The 12,829-nt window shown below is 43.3% G+C and overlaps 1 protein-coding gene and 1 long non-coding RNA gene across 2 annotated transcripts in view; both read left to right on the top strand.

The window, feature by feature from the left end:
- LOC144806296 (uncharacterized) overlaps positions 1–12,829 on the top strand; it is a 77,247-nt gene that overhangs the window by 37,630 nt on the left and 26,788 nt on the right. Inside the window, exon 4 of the long non-coding RNA XR_013605754.1 lies at positions 6,095–6,251. This is a non-coding gene — a long non-coding RNA (uncharacterized LOC144806296). The remainder of the gene's footprint in view (positions 1–6,094; positions 6,252–12,829) is intronic.
- Positions 7,553–9,495, top strand: LOC144806282 (uncharacterized). Its single transcript, XM_078672672.1, has 2 exons — positions 7,553–8,605; positions 8,690–9,495. The coding sequence occupies exons 1-2, from the start codon at positions 7,630–7,632 to the stop codon at positions 9,181–9,183; spliced, it is 1,470 nt and encodes a 489-aa protein (XP_078528798.1). The 5' UTR covers positions 7,553–7,629; the 3' UTR covers positions 9,184–9,495.

The raw sequence follows: 12,829 nt of genomic DNA on the forward strand, positions 1-12,829 counted from the left end.
GGATCGGTGGGAAAGTTCTTTTCTGTGCACCCTACTCTGCTCTCTCTTTAAGGTTAAAAGAAGATGGTTGCCCAGCCCTGGAGGACGGATCGGATCGACAACACGACACTCCGCCTTCAAAGTACGCGACTGACCCATGAACTTTCGCGTAGGGGAAGACCTTGACTTCCAAGGATGGGTAAAACGAACGGTGTAAATGAAGGAATGTAAAGGGAGGGTGAAATGAAATAATGTAAATGTTATAAAGTACAACGTTCCAAAGTACCAGGGAACGGAGCTGACCCAAGAACCGAAGAACCTTAGAACGCCACAGCGTTGAAAGAGGTTTAAGGATCCCGATAGTGAGATACATCCTTTGACTAGATACCTCGCACTAAGCACCTCTGGTTTCCTTTTTTTACGTTTCCCCGCCCACGACCTATATGGACACACTACCCCCCCCCCCCGACTCCAGAAACCATATCCCCGGGGACCCTGCCCCGAGGAGGAAAGACGAGTAAGAGGTAAGTAAAGGACTTATGAATCCATGTATTTGAATGTGCGCGAACGCTGTCTCCCCCACCCCCTTTTTTCCTCCCTCTGCAGGTTACATCAGAAATTACAGCCGAGGTGTGGCGAAGATCCGAAGCCTTGCCATGTCTAATACACGAAGCGGACTAGCGCCGCAAGGTGGTGTCTAAGCACGCCTGCAAACTACTCACGTATCGAACAAACCCGAAAAATTAGCACAACCTGATAAAAAGTGATCACCCTTAAACCAGACTGGACGAATGAACCCATGTCACGTATGATGCGAAACTATGAGGGAATGTGTGTGTGTGGCTGAGGCGTCGACCCAACTGGTCGAAGGACCGAGAATGCGAGAAGTGCGACAACATGGTACCTCCTTTCTTCTTTCCTTTTTCTCAAAGCACGTCCCCTCTACCCTGTCTAATGCTCAAACTGCATGATTACAAGATCCTAACGCAGACCCGTGAATGCCCTTTACTGCGTAATGCACTAAATAGCCTTTCTTGAATACACTGCCACCCTCTCTGTTGCACGTGTACTATTTAGCCTGCCGTTACGCTCTCTCTCTCTCTCTCTCTCTCTCTCTCTCTCTCTCTCTCTCTCTCTCTCTCTTTCTCTCTCTCTCTCTCTCTCTCTCTCTCTCTCTCTCTCTCTCTTTCTCTCTCTCTCTCTCTCTCTCTCTCCCTCTATTTTTTTTTTTTTTACTCCCACTCTTCCGAGTGATTAGCCCCGAAATTGGCAGACTGCCACCCCTAGCACACCACCTAATTGGCTTCAAATACCGTCAGTATTTGCACAAAAACTTGTCTTTAATACAATCACCCTGAGACCGCGTCATTACCTCTCCTTTTCCGCTAGAAGCCAATGAACCGAGGTTGGGCCGTAAGGGAAAGGACAGGTAAGGCGACAGAGGTTCCCTAATCTGGCCCGAAATAAGGGAACTACAGGTCAACGGCTCCTATGGTATAAAACAAGGACCTCAGAATACGCGACCCTCCCCTCCCCGAAATGTCGCAATACCCAAACCCGGAAAAATGATCACCCCTGTTACCTCCCCTGTATCAGCCGCCCAAAAACTGGAATTATGAAACTACCCCTCATTTCCGGTTGTGAGAGATGGGTCGATTTATGCCCTTACCACAAGTTTCCTATGTCCCTGGTTGTTTCCCATAAAACCCCTGTCCTTCCTAATTAAGTAATCGGGCTGTAAAAGGTTACGTAGGATCCAGAATGATGTTTTACAAGGTTAACAGACTAGTCCAAGGTAAAGAAATCATCAAAATGAACCCCGTAGTAGTTGAAAAGCAGGATGCATCAATAGAAAGGAAATGTTTAGCCATGTTCGTCTCCCGGCAAAATACCTGCGTAGTAAATAATTGTAAAGGAAAGTCATAGTAAATCCAACAAGCCCGTCTCCGGTCATTCATATGCCAGTTGTGAACACCAATATAACGGGCATTTTCATTCTTTGCCTGGAGCTGGGAGAGAAATAGACTTTTTGATTATCTTCATCTGCAAATTCTCTAAAGACTGTCTTTTCAAACTTGTTTAAGGGTACTGCTGTTGGAGGAGAGAAGGACCGGATGTGGGAGCACGAGGCCTGACTGCAGACTAAGGAACACCTGCGACATTAGCCAAGGCGAGACCACGACAGAAAAGAGCTGCAGGACGAGGCACTGTTTTCGACAACATGAGAAGAAAGGGTCGACCTGATGCCCCTGCTCGATGTCCAGTGTCTGTCGACAAGTCCCCGCTCTCTGAATTCGGTCACACGCTCGCCTATTGGAAGTCTCTCGTTCCCCTAGTTTGTTCCTAATTTGGCCTTGCTCCATCCCCCTTTTCCTCTGACCTACCCTATGGACTGTTTTGAACGCTCTTCTTCCATCTGAACTTTCTGACAATCACCTCAAAGGACACAGGGCGAAAGGGACCTTTCCGACCAGGAACGCGAGGAAAGGGTCGTGCCCTGCAACGCAGAACTTAGAACCGAGCTGGACTCGTAGCTCCACCGCCGGTGCTCAACAGCGCCAACGAAAGGCAGCAAAGAACTTTTGACATCCCCAATCGCCGTTTCTGCTAGACCTCATTTCTCTCCCAGCCGCCCTTGTATTGATCATGCTCCAATCCGAACCTGATATATATGTAATCACCTGCCAGTATGAAAGGTACTTGCTGCTCACGCTACAGAATCGTTTTTGTATTGCATTTCTATGACTTTCCTGCTAGACAAATTGATCAAAGTTTATCAAATAGGCCCACCTCCTAAAAACTAGAAATGTTAAAATGTATTGTTTAAGACTCTTTTCATCTAGGGTTCCTACCGTTTTCTTTCTCATGCCCACCACAATAGAACCGAGTAGAAAATGAACCAGCAAGATGTCTTGAATTTGTTAAAGGGAGGACTGTTGAAAATTAGTACGTTTCGGTGAACATTATCTGCGCCATCTTGCCTCTCCCCCTGATGCCACACTTTTGTCGTGCGCGCCCGCCATTTTGTTAGATGCCCCGATCAGAACGAACCCTTTTGCATGCCGCTGGCCCCTGACATAGCCTTTCGCCTTCACTAAGCCTGCACGCTGACCACCCCCTGCTTGCACCTGCCTTGAGTCATAAACCCCTCTTCGGCGCTGCTCTGCCCCAGGCCCTCATCCTGTTCCCAGCGCGACACCTCCCTGCTTCCCTTTCATGATCTCCGGCCCTTAGATGCAAACCCCTTTTTCCCCGTGTGCCCGTTTTGTCTTCCCCGTTCCCAGGCCGACACCCAGCTCTGCCGATACCACCCCTTGCCCCTCCCCGTACAATAGAAAGCTTCCCCCATCAAAGGATCCCCGGGTTGATCAAAGCCCCCACTCCATGAGATCCGATCAAACCCCCACATTCCGTGAATCGGCGGAATATCCAGCTGCGTGATACTCATCACCTGTTGTGACTAGGGTGGGGACTTCGACTGTAAATATGTGTGGGAACGGGCTCAAAGGGAGTTCCGGGAATGTCTTTTTCATACATCAAAGCTTTAACATGAATGTGTAATGTACAATAAAGTCATAAACTTGTGTATAAGAGGCCAGGCCTCAGGGATGCAGTTAGAGCACCTCAGAACGATACCTTCTGTCCGTTTCGTTGTGTTCTCCTCCGGAGAGAATAAAAACCTTGTTTCCTGCCTTCCAGTCTCCAGCGCCTGCCTCTTCAATAGTTTAACTTCTTTGTGGGTTCAAGAGGCGACACCGCCGGGCAATACTTAAGGATCTTATATTCTGGTTGGTAGTGCCCCCCAATTAGTTTCAACAGGAGAGTCAGGGCGACATGTACCTAAACAGTATCTAGTATCTGATGTTTAGAGAACATGTTGATATAAACTAGAAGTTAGGAGGGGAAAGGCTAACAGACTCTAAGACTGGACCATGCATTATTCTACATGTAGTGCGTGATGAAGAATATTAAATGACCATTGAATACAGTATTTCTCTAACGTGGAGCCGGAAAGGCTAGACAATGACGGAAACTATTGATGCAGTTCAGTAGCTTAGGAATGCAGAGAAGGAGGACTGAACTGATAACTGGAACTATAACATACTTTTGACAGACTCAGAGGCAGAGCCAGGCTGCACCGGGCACTGGGTGGCAGGAAGTAAGTGAAGGGTCGAGGATACAGGTGGGGGCTGTATCCCTCCTCAGCGAGGCTTCAGGAGACAGGAGCTGAATCTGGTGTTCAGGCCCTTTTGAGGCCTAGAAACGGGGACTTTACAATAGAATAACGTGCACACTGAGAAACGTGGCAACGTAGTTTTACATAGGCCTGATATTCGTAGTATTCACGAGAACTGGAAACTGGCATACTAGAGGTGGACACAACTGTAATTGCGTCATTAATCGAACATGGGGAATGCATATGCATATTTAATCATGCACACATAACATATGATGGATGAGGCGTAGGGACACAGAACATGGCAAAATTTACTTTTCCACACACCTCTTGCCACTTGTCACTCACCACTCACTGTTCATTGCTTGTTCGTTGCTATTCATCGCTGACAAGAGTACAAGGGAGAATGCTGGCAATCGTTCAGGAGCAAGAGCGGGATCCTGAGCCAGTCCCACTACAGACGGCAGATGTAGGCACTTCCCTCCACTCCTCCGCTCAGCTCTACTCTGCTCAATGCTTGGTATGTACGTAAAATCAGGCGGCAGGCCAGGCTCCTCTGTGCCCTCTGTGCTCCTCTGTGCCCTGCAGCAGCCGCCGCACAAGCAGCACCGCAGGTCAAGGCTCCTTTGACCCCTGCAGCAGCCGCCGCATGAGCAGCAGCGCCTTGGCCCTGCGGTGCTGGCAGCGACTGTTCCTGCCCCCACAGCAGATCTGTAGAACTTAAAGCGCTTGTTTGACAGGACGCGGGTGAAGCAGGAAAAACCTTTGGGAGCAGGAACCGGTCACAAAACAAACCCTGGCAGTCGTCCCAGGCTCCGCTCCGCTTGCTCGTCAACTCTTCCTCGGCTCGGCTCAGCCCCTCGGTTCTACTCGATACGCTCTGCACTCAGGGCCGAATCACAGGCCGACAACGACTGTGAACACCAACTGATGGAAGAATTGTGTGTTTCCCCCAGTTAGTAAAAAAAACTGCATAAGTCTCCTTCTGCTGCACCCAGAGTCTTATGTGTCTTTTCAGTCTAATGTTTCTGTCTGGAAAATAATGGTGTCCTGGTTTTCTTCACCCAGTAAAAGTCAGGTGCAGAAAAACCTAACAACTGATAATCAGGTGGAATAAAATGAACACATGAAATTACGCCTTAATTTCATTGCCCTTGATTCACACTCTGGACCATAGTTGAGGACAAGGTTTAGGCATAGTCCTCGCAGCACACAATTGATTTGCTTGAGGCAGAGGCCAAAACTCAAAAGTCAGGATACCCGATACAAGTAGGTGGTAACTCAGGGCAGGGGAAAACGCCTGTTGTCCATGGCGGAGTCATTCCCATCCCAGAAATCTGCATTACAAATTAATTAATAGTATACATTTTTTTAATATCAGTTTGGTGCCAGTCCATATGACTTTAATATCTGTCTTTGGGATTCTATCCGGTACAAAAGGGGGTGGTGATGGACGGAGCATCTGAACCAATCAAACACTCACACCCAGTCAACAGATCTGGGTTTAATCCATCACCGTTCTTTAGCCCACTCTGCCACCCCAGTTCAGACATGGCTATATGCAAATCAGTCTGACCCAGTGCCTCATGGGAACAGTCCAGTCCGAACTGCCAAGCCATGCCTTCCCTGGACCGGAAATAAGCTTCCGAGGACCGGTTTCTGGCATTTCAGCCGTCTTCAGCCCGGCTTGCTTGAATCCAGTGGCAAAGTGAGCTATGTTACAACTCCATTAGGTTACATGTATCCTTTGTGAGCGTAACAAAATTCAGAAAATTCTACAAATCCTCACTCCTACATCCAAGTACTCTCATGCTACCATTCTATCGTCTGCTCTGTCTGAAAAACAGCTCAACATTTTCAAAATTCTGCATTGATTTGGCTTGTAAATTATATTTTTGGAAATGTACATGTATTAACTATTTAATTTTAATACTATAGGTGATTGAAATTACGGACGAAGAAAACAAGATTTAGCACTAAGCAACTGAATGTCAGTGCCATAAGAAGGATTATTTTGAAAAACTGAAGGACATCAAGCATTCTACGTTTAAACAATTTCCAAAAATCTAAGTGTGGCGAGGAAAGTACTATACCTGTAAGTGAAGTTTCTAATTTTGCATTTCATTAACCCAGAGCAAAGCCATATCTGTGCACACAGCATCAGAAATAATGTAGAAACACCACTTCAGCATCCTCATCTGAAATATTATCAGAAAGACAAATTGCCTGAGCATGACAGAATAACGTTCATCTAAAGCATCATGTAATTCCAGAGAGGAAGCACACACTGCATAAAATAAAGTTACACTAAAAGGTTTCTTCTGAATACCATCAAAGAAAAGACACTGAAAGAAGACTCCGAATCTGACACGTTTACAACCAAAAGATTGGAAAAGCACCTTTGTTCAACAACCGTTTTTAACCAGTTACTCAAGTTTGAGACTATCTGCATCAGGATATAACACCTCGACCTACTCTGCTCACTCTTGCGAAAACCTTAAAAATTCACCACTTTATTGTGTTCATGACCATCTCAGATTGTTTTCTTTTTATTGTATACTGTTCTGTAATTCTATGTAAATCGCCTCAACATTATCTGTTGTGCAGGAGTGATATGTAAAATTGTTGAATATAAAAATGGATTAAAGGAGCACCGTTGCGCTATAGCTAATGTAAATAATTCCTCGTCTTCAGAACTACAAACCTTAACCTTACACCAAACATAGAAAGGGTAAAAGGAACTAATGTTCTGCGACTTATGATCCACAATAGTACTGTGCACGTTCTAACGCCCTCAGTTACTGCCATTACGTCAGTGCAAAAAGGTACTTATCAGTTTAATCATTAAATATCAGACTAACACCTTATTACTGCATTATTAAGAACCTATACAAATACATTTGAGAAAAACTTCAGTCACAAAATAAGTTGCTGCCGGATAGGCTATAACCTAAAGACTATTATCTGCTAGAACAATTTCAACAGGTGTTACAGGGCTGCTTCCAGACATATTTTGCTCAATTCAAGTGTTAAGAAGATTACACACAATTTATTTTAGAGATAAATGCTGAGCATTATCCAAACAAGCCCGACTCTAAAATCAGGTTCACACTTACCGTGGCATATAAGCAAGAGAAAACTAAATGTAGAGATATTAACTATAGGAATACACCTTATAAAACACGGACTGTGAGAGCAAATTCAGTGTTCAAACCCGCCTCAATCGAGGCAAAATAACCGAAGTTGGGGAAAAAAGTTACTTGTGCCAAAAAAGATACCGCCATAAATCTTATCTCACAGAATTTGACAGAATGCACACTGGGGAAAACCACTTTCAGTGCAAAGTATGCCAAAAAAGTTTCAGGCGTAAATCTTATCTCACTGAGCATATGAGAATCCACACTGGGGTAAACCACTCTCCGTGCAAAATATGCAAAAAAAGTTTCAGGCGTAAATCTTATCTCACTGAGCATATGAGAATCCACACTGGGGAAAAACCTTATCAGTGCTCTGAATGCCAGAAAAGGTTTAGTATCAAACCGAGTCTATATCGACATGCATTAACCCACTCTGTGGAAAAACTTTACCAGTGCGCTGAATGCCAAAAAAGTTTCAACCGTAAATCTTATTTCACTGAACATATGAGAATACACTCTGGGGAAAACCCTTATCAGTGCTCTGAATGCCAGGAAAGGTTTTGTAACAAACAAAGTCTTTCTCGACATGTAATAACCCACTCTGGCGAAAAACCTTATCAGTGCTCTGAATGCCAGAAATCTTTTATTTACAAAACCAATCTCACTAAGCATATAAAAACCCACACTGGCGATAAACCTTTTCAGTGCTCTGAATGCCAGAAATGTTTCAGTTGCAAAGGCAAACTCACTGTACATACAAGAATCCACACTGGGGAAAAACCCTATCAGTGCTCTGAATGCCAGGAAAGGTTTGGTAACAAAGAAAGTCTTTCTCGACATGCAATAACCCACACTGGGGAAAAACCTTATCAGTGCTCTGAATGCCAGAAATGTTTCAGAGACAAACAAAGTCTTTCTCGACATGCAGTAACCCACACTGGGGAAAAACCTTATCAGTGCACTGAATGCCACAAATGTTTCAGTGAAAAAATCTATCTCACTCGGCATACAAGCACCCACACAGGGGAAAAACCTTATCAGTGCTCTGAATGCCAGAAATGTTTCCGTGAAAAAAGGAATCTCACTAAGCACATAAAAACCCACACTGGGGAAAAACCTTATCAGTGCTCTGAATGCCAGAAATGTTTCAGTGAAAAAATCCATCTCACGCAGCATATAAAAACCCACACTGGGGGAAACCCTTATCGGTGCTCTGAATGCCAGAAATGTTTCAGTGACAAAAGAAGTTTTTCTCGACATACAATAACCCACACTGGGGAAAAACCTTATCAGTGCTCCGAATGCCAGAGATGTTTCATTGACAAAATGAGACTCACTAAACATACAAGGACCCACTCTTGGGTAAAACGTTATCGGTGCACTGAATGCGACAAAGGTTTCAGTGAAAAACGCAGTCTCACTCAGCATATAAGAACCCACACTGGGGAAAAACCTTATCAGTGCTCTGAATGCCACAAATGTTTCAGTCAAAAATGCAGTCTCACTGAGCATATAAGAATTCACACTGGGGAAAAACCTTATCAGTGCTCTGAATGCCAGATATGTTTTATTCAAAAAAGCAGTCTCACTCAGCATATAAGAATCCACACTGGGGAAAAACCTTATCAGTGCTCCGAATGCCAGAAATCTTTAATTTCCAAAAAGAGTCTCACTCATCATATAAGAACCCACACTGGGGAAAAACCTTTTCAATGCTCTGAATGCCAGAAATGTTTCTGTGCAAAAAGCAGTCTCACTAAGCATATAAGAATCCACACTGGGGAAAAACCTTATCAGTGCTCCGAATGCCAAAAATGTTTCAGCTATAAATCTCATCTCACTGAACATGTGAGAATCCACACTGGAGAAAAAAATGTATCAGTGCTCTAAATGTCAGAAAAGATTCAGAGGTAGAGATGGTTTGAAGCCCCATAAGAAAACACACCATCAAAATAATTCAGTTCTCCAAATGCAAGAAAAGCATCAATTTTAAACTCAATCTCACTCTACATGAGCAGACGCACACAGGGGAAAAACATTACCAACGCTGTGAATGCCCGAAATTCCTATTTGATAGGCACAGCCTCACTAACCATAAGCGACTCATACTGATGAAAACCTTATGAGTGCTCTGAATGACAGAAAAGCTGCAGAGAAAAACGCTATCTCACCATGAGAAGCTCCACACTGGAGAAAATCCTTATGCCATAACAGCTTGAATCTGAAAGACAGTGTTATGCTTCATGAGAGATCCCACTCTGGGGTAAAACCTCATGAGTGCTTGAAATGCAAGCATAGTTTTGGTTACAAATTATTTCTCACTTGACATGAGCGAACTCACACGGGGGAAAAAAGCCTTATGTGTGTTCTGAATGTCAGATAAGGTTTAGTCTTGAATACAATGTCATTTCACGTTCGAGAATTCACACTGGACTAAAGCCTTATACAGGAGAGGAAAGCCAGAAACATTTTACTCAGAAAGGAGATCTCACTAAACATGAGAAATGCATCCACATGAGGTGAAAAGTAAGTCTTGAGTTGCAGAAAAGCTTCTAACAACCTGACTTTACATGAGAGGGCACATATTGTAGTTGCAATAGGATTCATCAAGTAACTCTTGCAGGATAACTTAGGCTGCCCACATGCAACCTCCAAAGAAATTTCAGGCCTGGAAATATTTTTAATTGCAACAGAATCCACAATTTGAGTATCTGAAAGTTACAAACCTCTCAAGGTCTTTACTTTCCACAGAGAAGTGTTAGTGATTGCAAAAATCAAATAATTGCCAAAAAAATCACAATAATAATGTCTTAAATTTTACTCCACCCAAAAGGTTTCTACTCACCCTTGTTTCTTAACATATGACTGATATCTATATTTTCATGATAAGATTTAGCCTATGCGGAGTTCCTCAATGAGGAACTCCTCCACACAGTGACAAAAAAACTCTGGCGGTCTACGCGTAGTTTAGCGAGCAGCGGAGTGCATAAGGATCATGCCGTTTGTAGTGATTTTGATCTCCTGGTGTTTGTCCCGCCCTGTAGAAATTATCGCGAAAGGCACCATGTGCAGCGCAAGAGGGTGCAGCTGCTTCTACTCGAGCGGCAGCTTTGTCAATGCGAAGGAAGTTTTCTCAACGCAAGTGGTTGTGACCTACCGCGACCACTCGCATTGAGAAATCCGATGACCCTCTTTGAGAAATCACCCCAAGAGGTTGATTTTGCTCGCCTACTAGACTATGGCGAGCGCGAGCAAGGAAAAATCTCATTTGGAGGTGGATTTTCCCCGCTCCGGCACATAACGTTGAAGAGCGCGAGCGTAGAAAAAAACCTTGCTACGCTCCTTGGAGCGGAGTTTTTAGGAACTATGCGAACTCCGCGAGCAGAGTTCACCTCCCAGAATGAGATAATATACGACAGCAGGAAAACGTAACAAACCAGTTACTTGCCTTCGAAAACGCTCTTTCTGGTGGATACTCCTTTACCTGCAGATTCCTTACCGTGTGAATATTGGAGTTGGAGACATCATGCAGCTCAGTGTCGACGTCATTCTGCTCCAGAAGTGACAAGCGTAGACGCATAGAAGCACTTCCCATACGCACTGTGAACAACTACAGAGGTCTATGAGTAAATTATCTCACTGGTCTGTATCCCATATGCAGGCCCTGGGCAGATATTAATTCACCATTTTTATCATGATTTGAATTCAGATGAGGTCTTTTCATTTCCAAAAATTCTAATTGTATTCTCAGCAGCAAAGGTATATATAAATCGGTGAGTGATGACTGCGCAGTGCTCAAGATGAAAGTGATATGATGATAAAACAGTCCGATCCACATTTTGTACACAAAAACAGGGCTGTAAATTGCTTTTGTACAATAGAAGTTAAGCAAAGGCGATTCTTAGAAGACATCATTTACATGAAATAGTCCCTGTTTAGTCAATGTTTCAACCATTATAGTTAATTACCGTGGACTCATCAGGATGGTAGATTACCGTCTCTCCCAAACGCTTCTCACACTAGATTTAGGCTGTGGGGTTTTAGGTTTAAACCTATAATAACTGATAAAACCCCACTGAAAGAAAAATAGCCCTCACTGGTGAAAACATATAAAAACTGAAAAAACACCTGCACAACCACAAACTAAATGCCATTCAAAGAAAGGAAAAAGAAAGTGAAAGAGTTGTTTTGTTCTTACTGAAGGGGTCAATAAAATGTAACTTTGTTATACAAGCTAGCAGTAAGAAAGACTGGCTAAGCTGAGCTTTGTTCTTTAAGGATGCCACTAAAATATTGTTTCTTCTTCCTTTTACTTTTTTCAGTTTTATGGCCTTTGGTCTGAAGATGCGGGGTTTAGTTTCACGTTTTAGGTTTAGTTTAATTATTTTATAAACTGTAGAGAATCAGGACATATCAAACTCACATTTGATATTTTGGCTGCATTTGATTTTTTCACTGATAGGTAAAATGGCTAGTTTCATGAAAATCTTTCCTAATATGTGTCATTACATTTACCCACAGAGAATGGGTAAAAACCCTTAATACATCAGACTATAGTTTCTAGTGGGTCAGTATTGATAGTAGGTGAATTGCCAACACCTTAGGCTTTAAACATTAAATGCAAGGTATAGTGACAAGTATATATATTACCAAGCATCTGGGATAGTGGTGAAAACGTGACACCAGACTTTTGGAAAACATGGAACGCAGTGTCACTTGTTATGCTCTGCAAAAAAGGTTCTTTCCAAGTTCAACAAAGATTGGAGTGATATTGTTTGTATTTGTAGTGATTCAGCTACGTATATAAAAATGTGAGTGATGACCTGTCAAAATTGATACCCGAGCTGAATTGATTCCCTGTAGGAGATCCTTGCCACTTGTTAGATGGTATGCTGAAAGCATCTTTACAATCTTCAGAGTTAATGAGGGATGCTATTGACTTTTTAGTCCATTCTGGTGCACTGGTTTCTAATGCACAGGGACTAAAACGCAAATATTGATCATTTTGTGCATTATGTGGCATCAAAGAAAGAGTCATCCCAACTATGTCCCTTAGCTGACGGTTCTCAGCCCAAGGGGCTAGGAATGCTGAGAGGGCCTTTTCACAGAAGTTTACATGGGAAGGCAAGCACGAGCGCACATGACCAAAGACTCACTGAAGAAGTATTGTATGGTGTACTACAATAAGATTAATTTGCAAAAATCTCTTTGGACCTCATATACACTATACATACACTGTCTAGACACCATGTTCTTTCAGCGCAGAAAGCAAGCAATGATAAAAACAAAACATTCCATAAACACCGGAAAAACACTTTTTCTGTTGTTTTTAGTGGCGTGAAAATGTGTAACCACTGATAACAACTGTTTTTTAAGATATTGAAAACACTGAAAAAACACCACCAGAATTTACCAAAAATAGAAACTGAAAACAGGACAACCTAACTATATTCAATACAACCCAGTAAGGATTCTTCTGTATCTCGGGGCAGCGTACCTGGGAGCCAGTGAATCCTCGGCTCGCTGTCAAACAAGT

This window comes from Lissotriton helveticus, assembly GCF_964261635.1.
Source record: "Lissotriton helveticus chromosome 1_1 unlocalized genomic scaffold, aLisHel1.1 SUPER_1_unloc_6, whole genome shotgun sequence".
Lineage (NCBI taxonomy): Eukaryota > Metazoa > Chordata > Amphibia > Caudata > Salamandridae > Lissotriton > Lissotriton helveticus.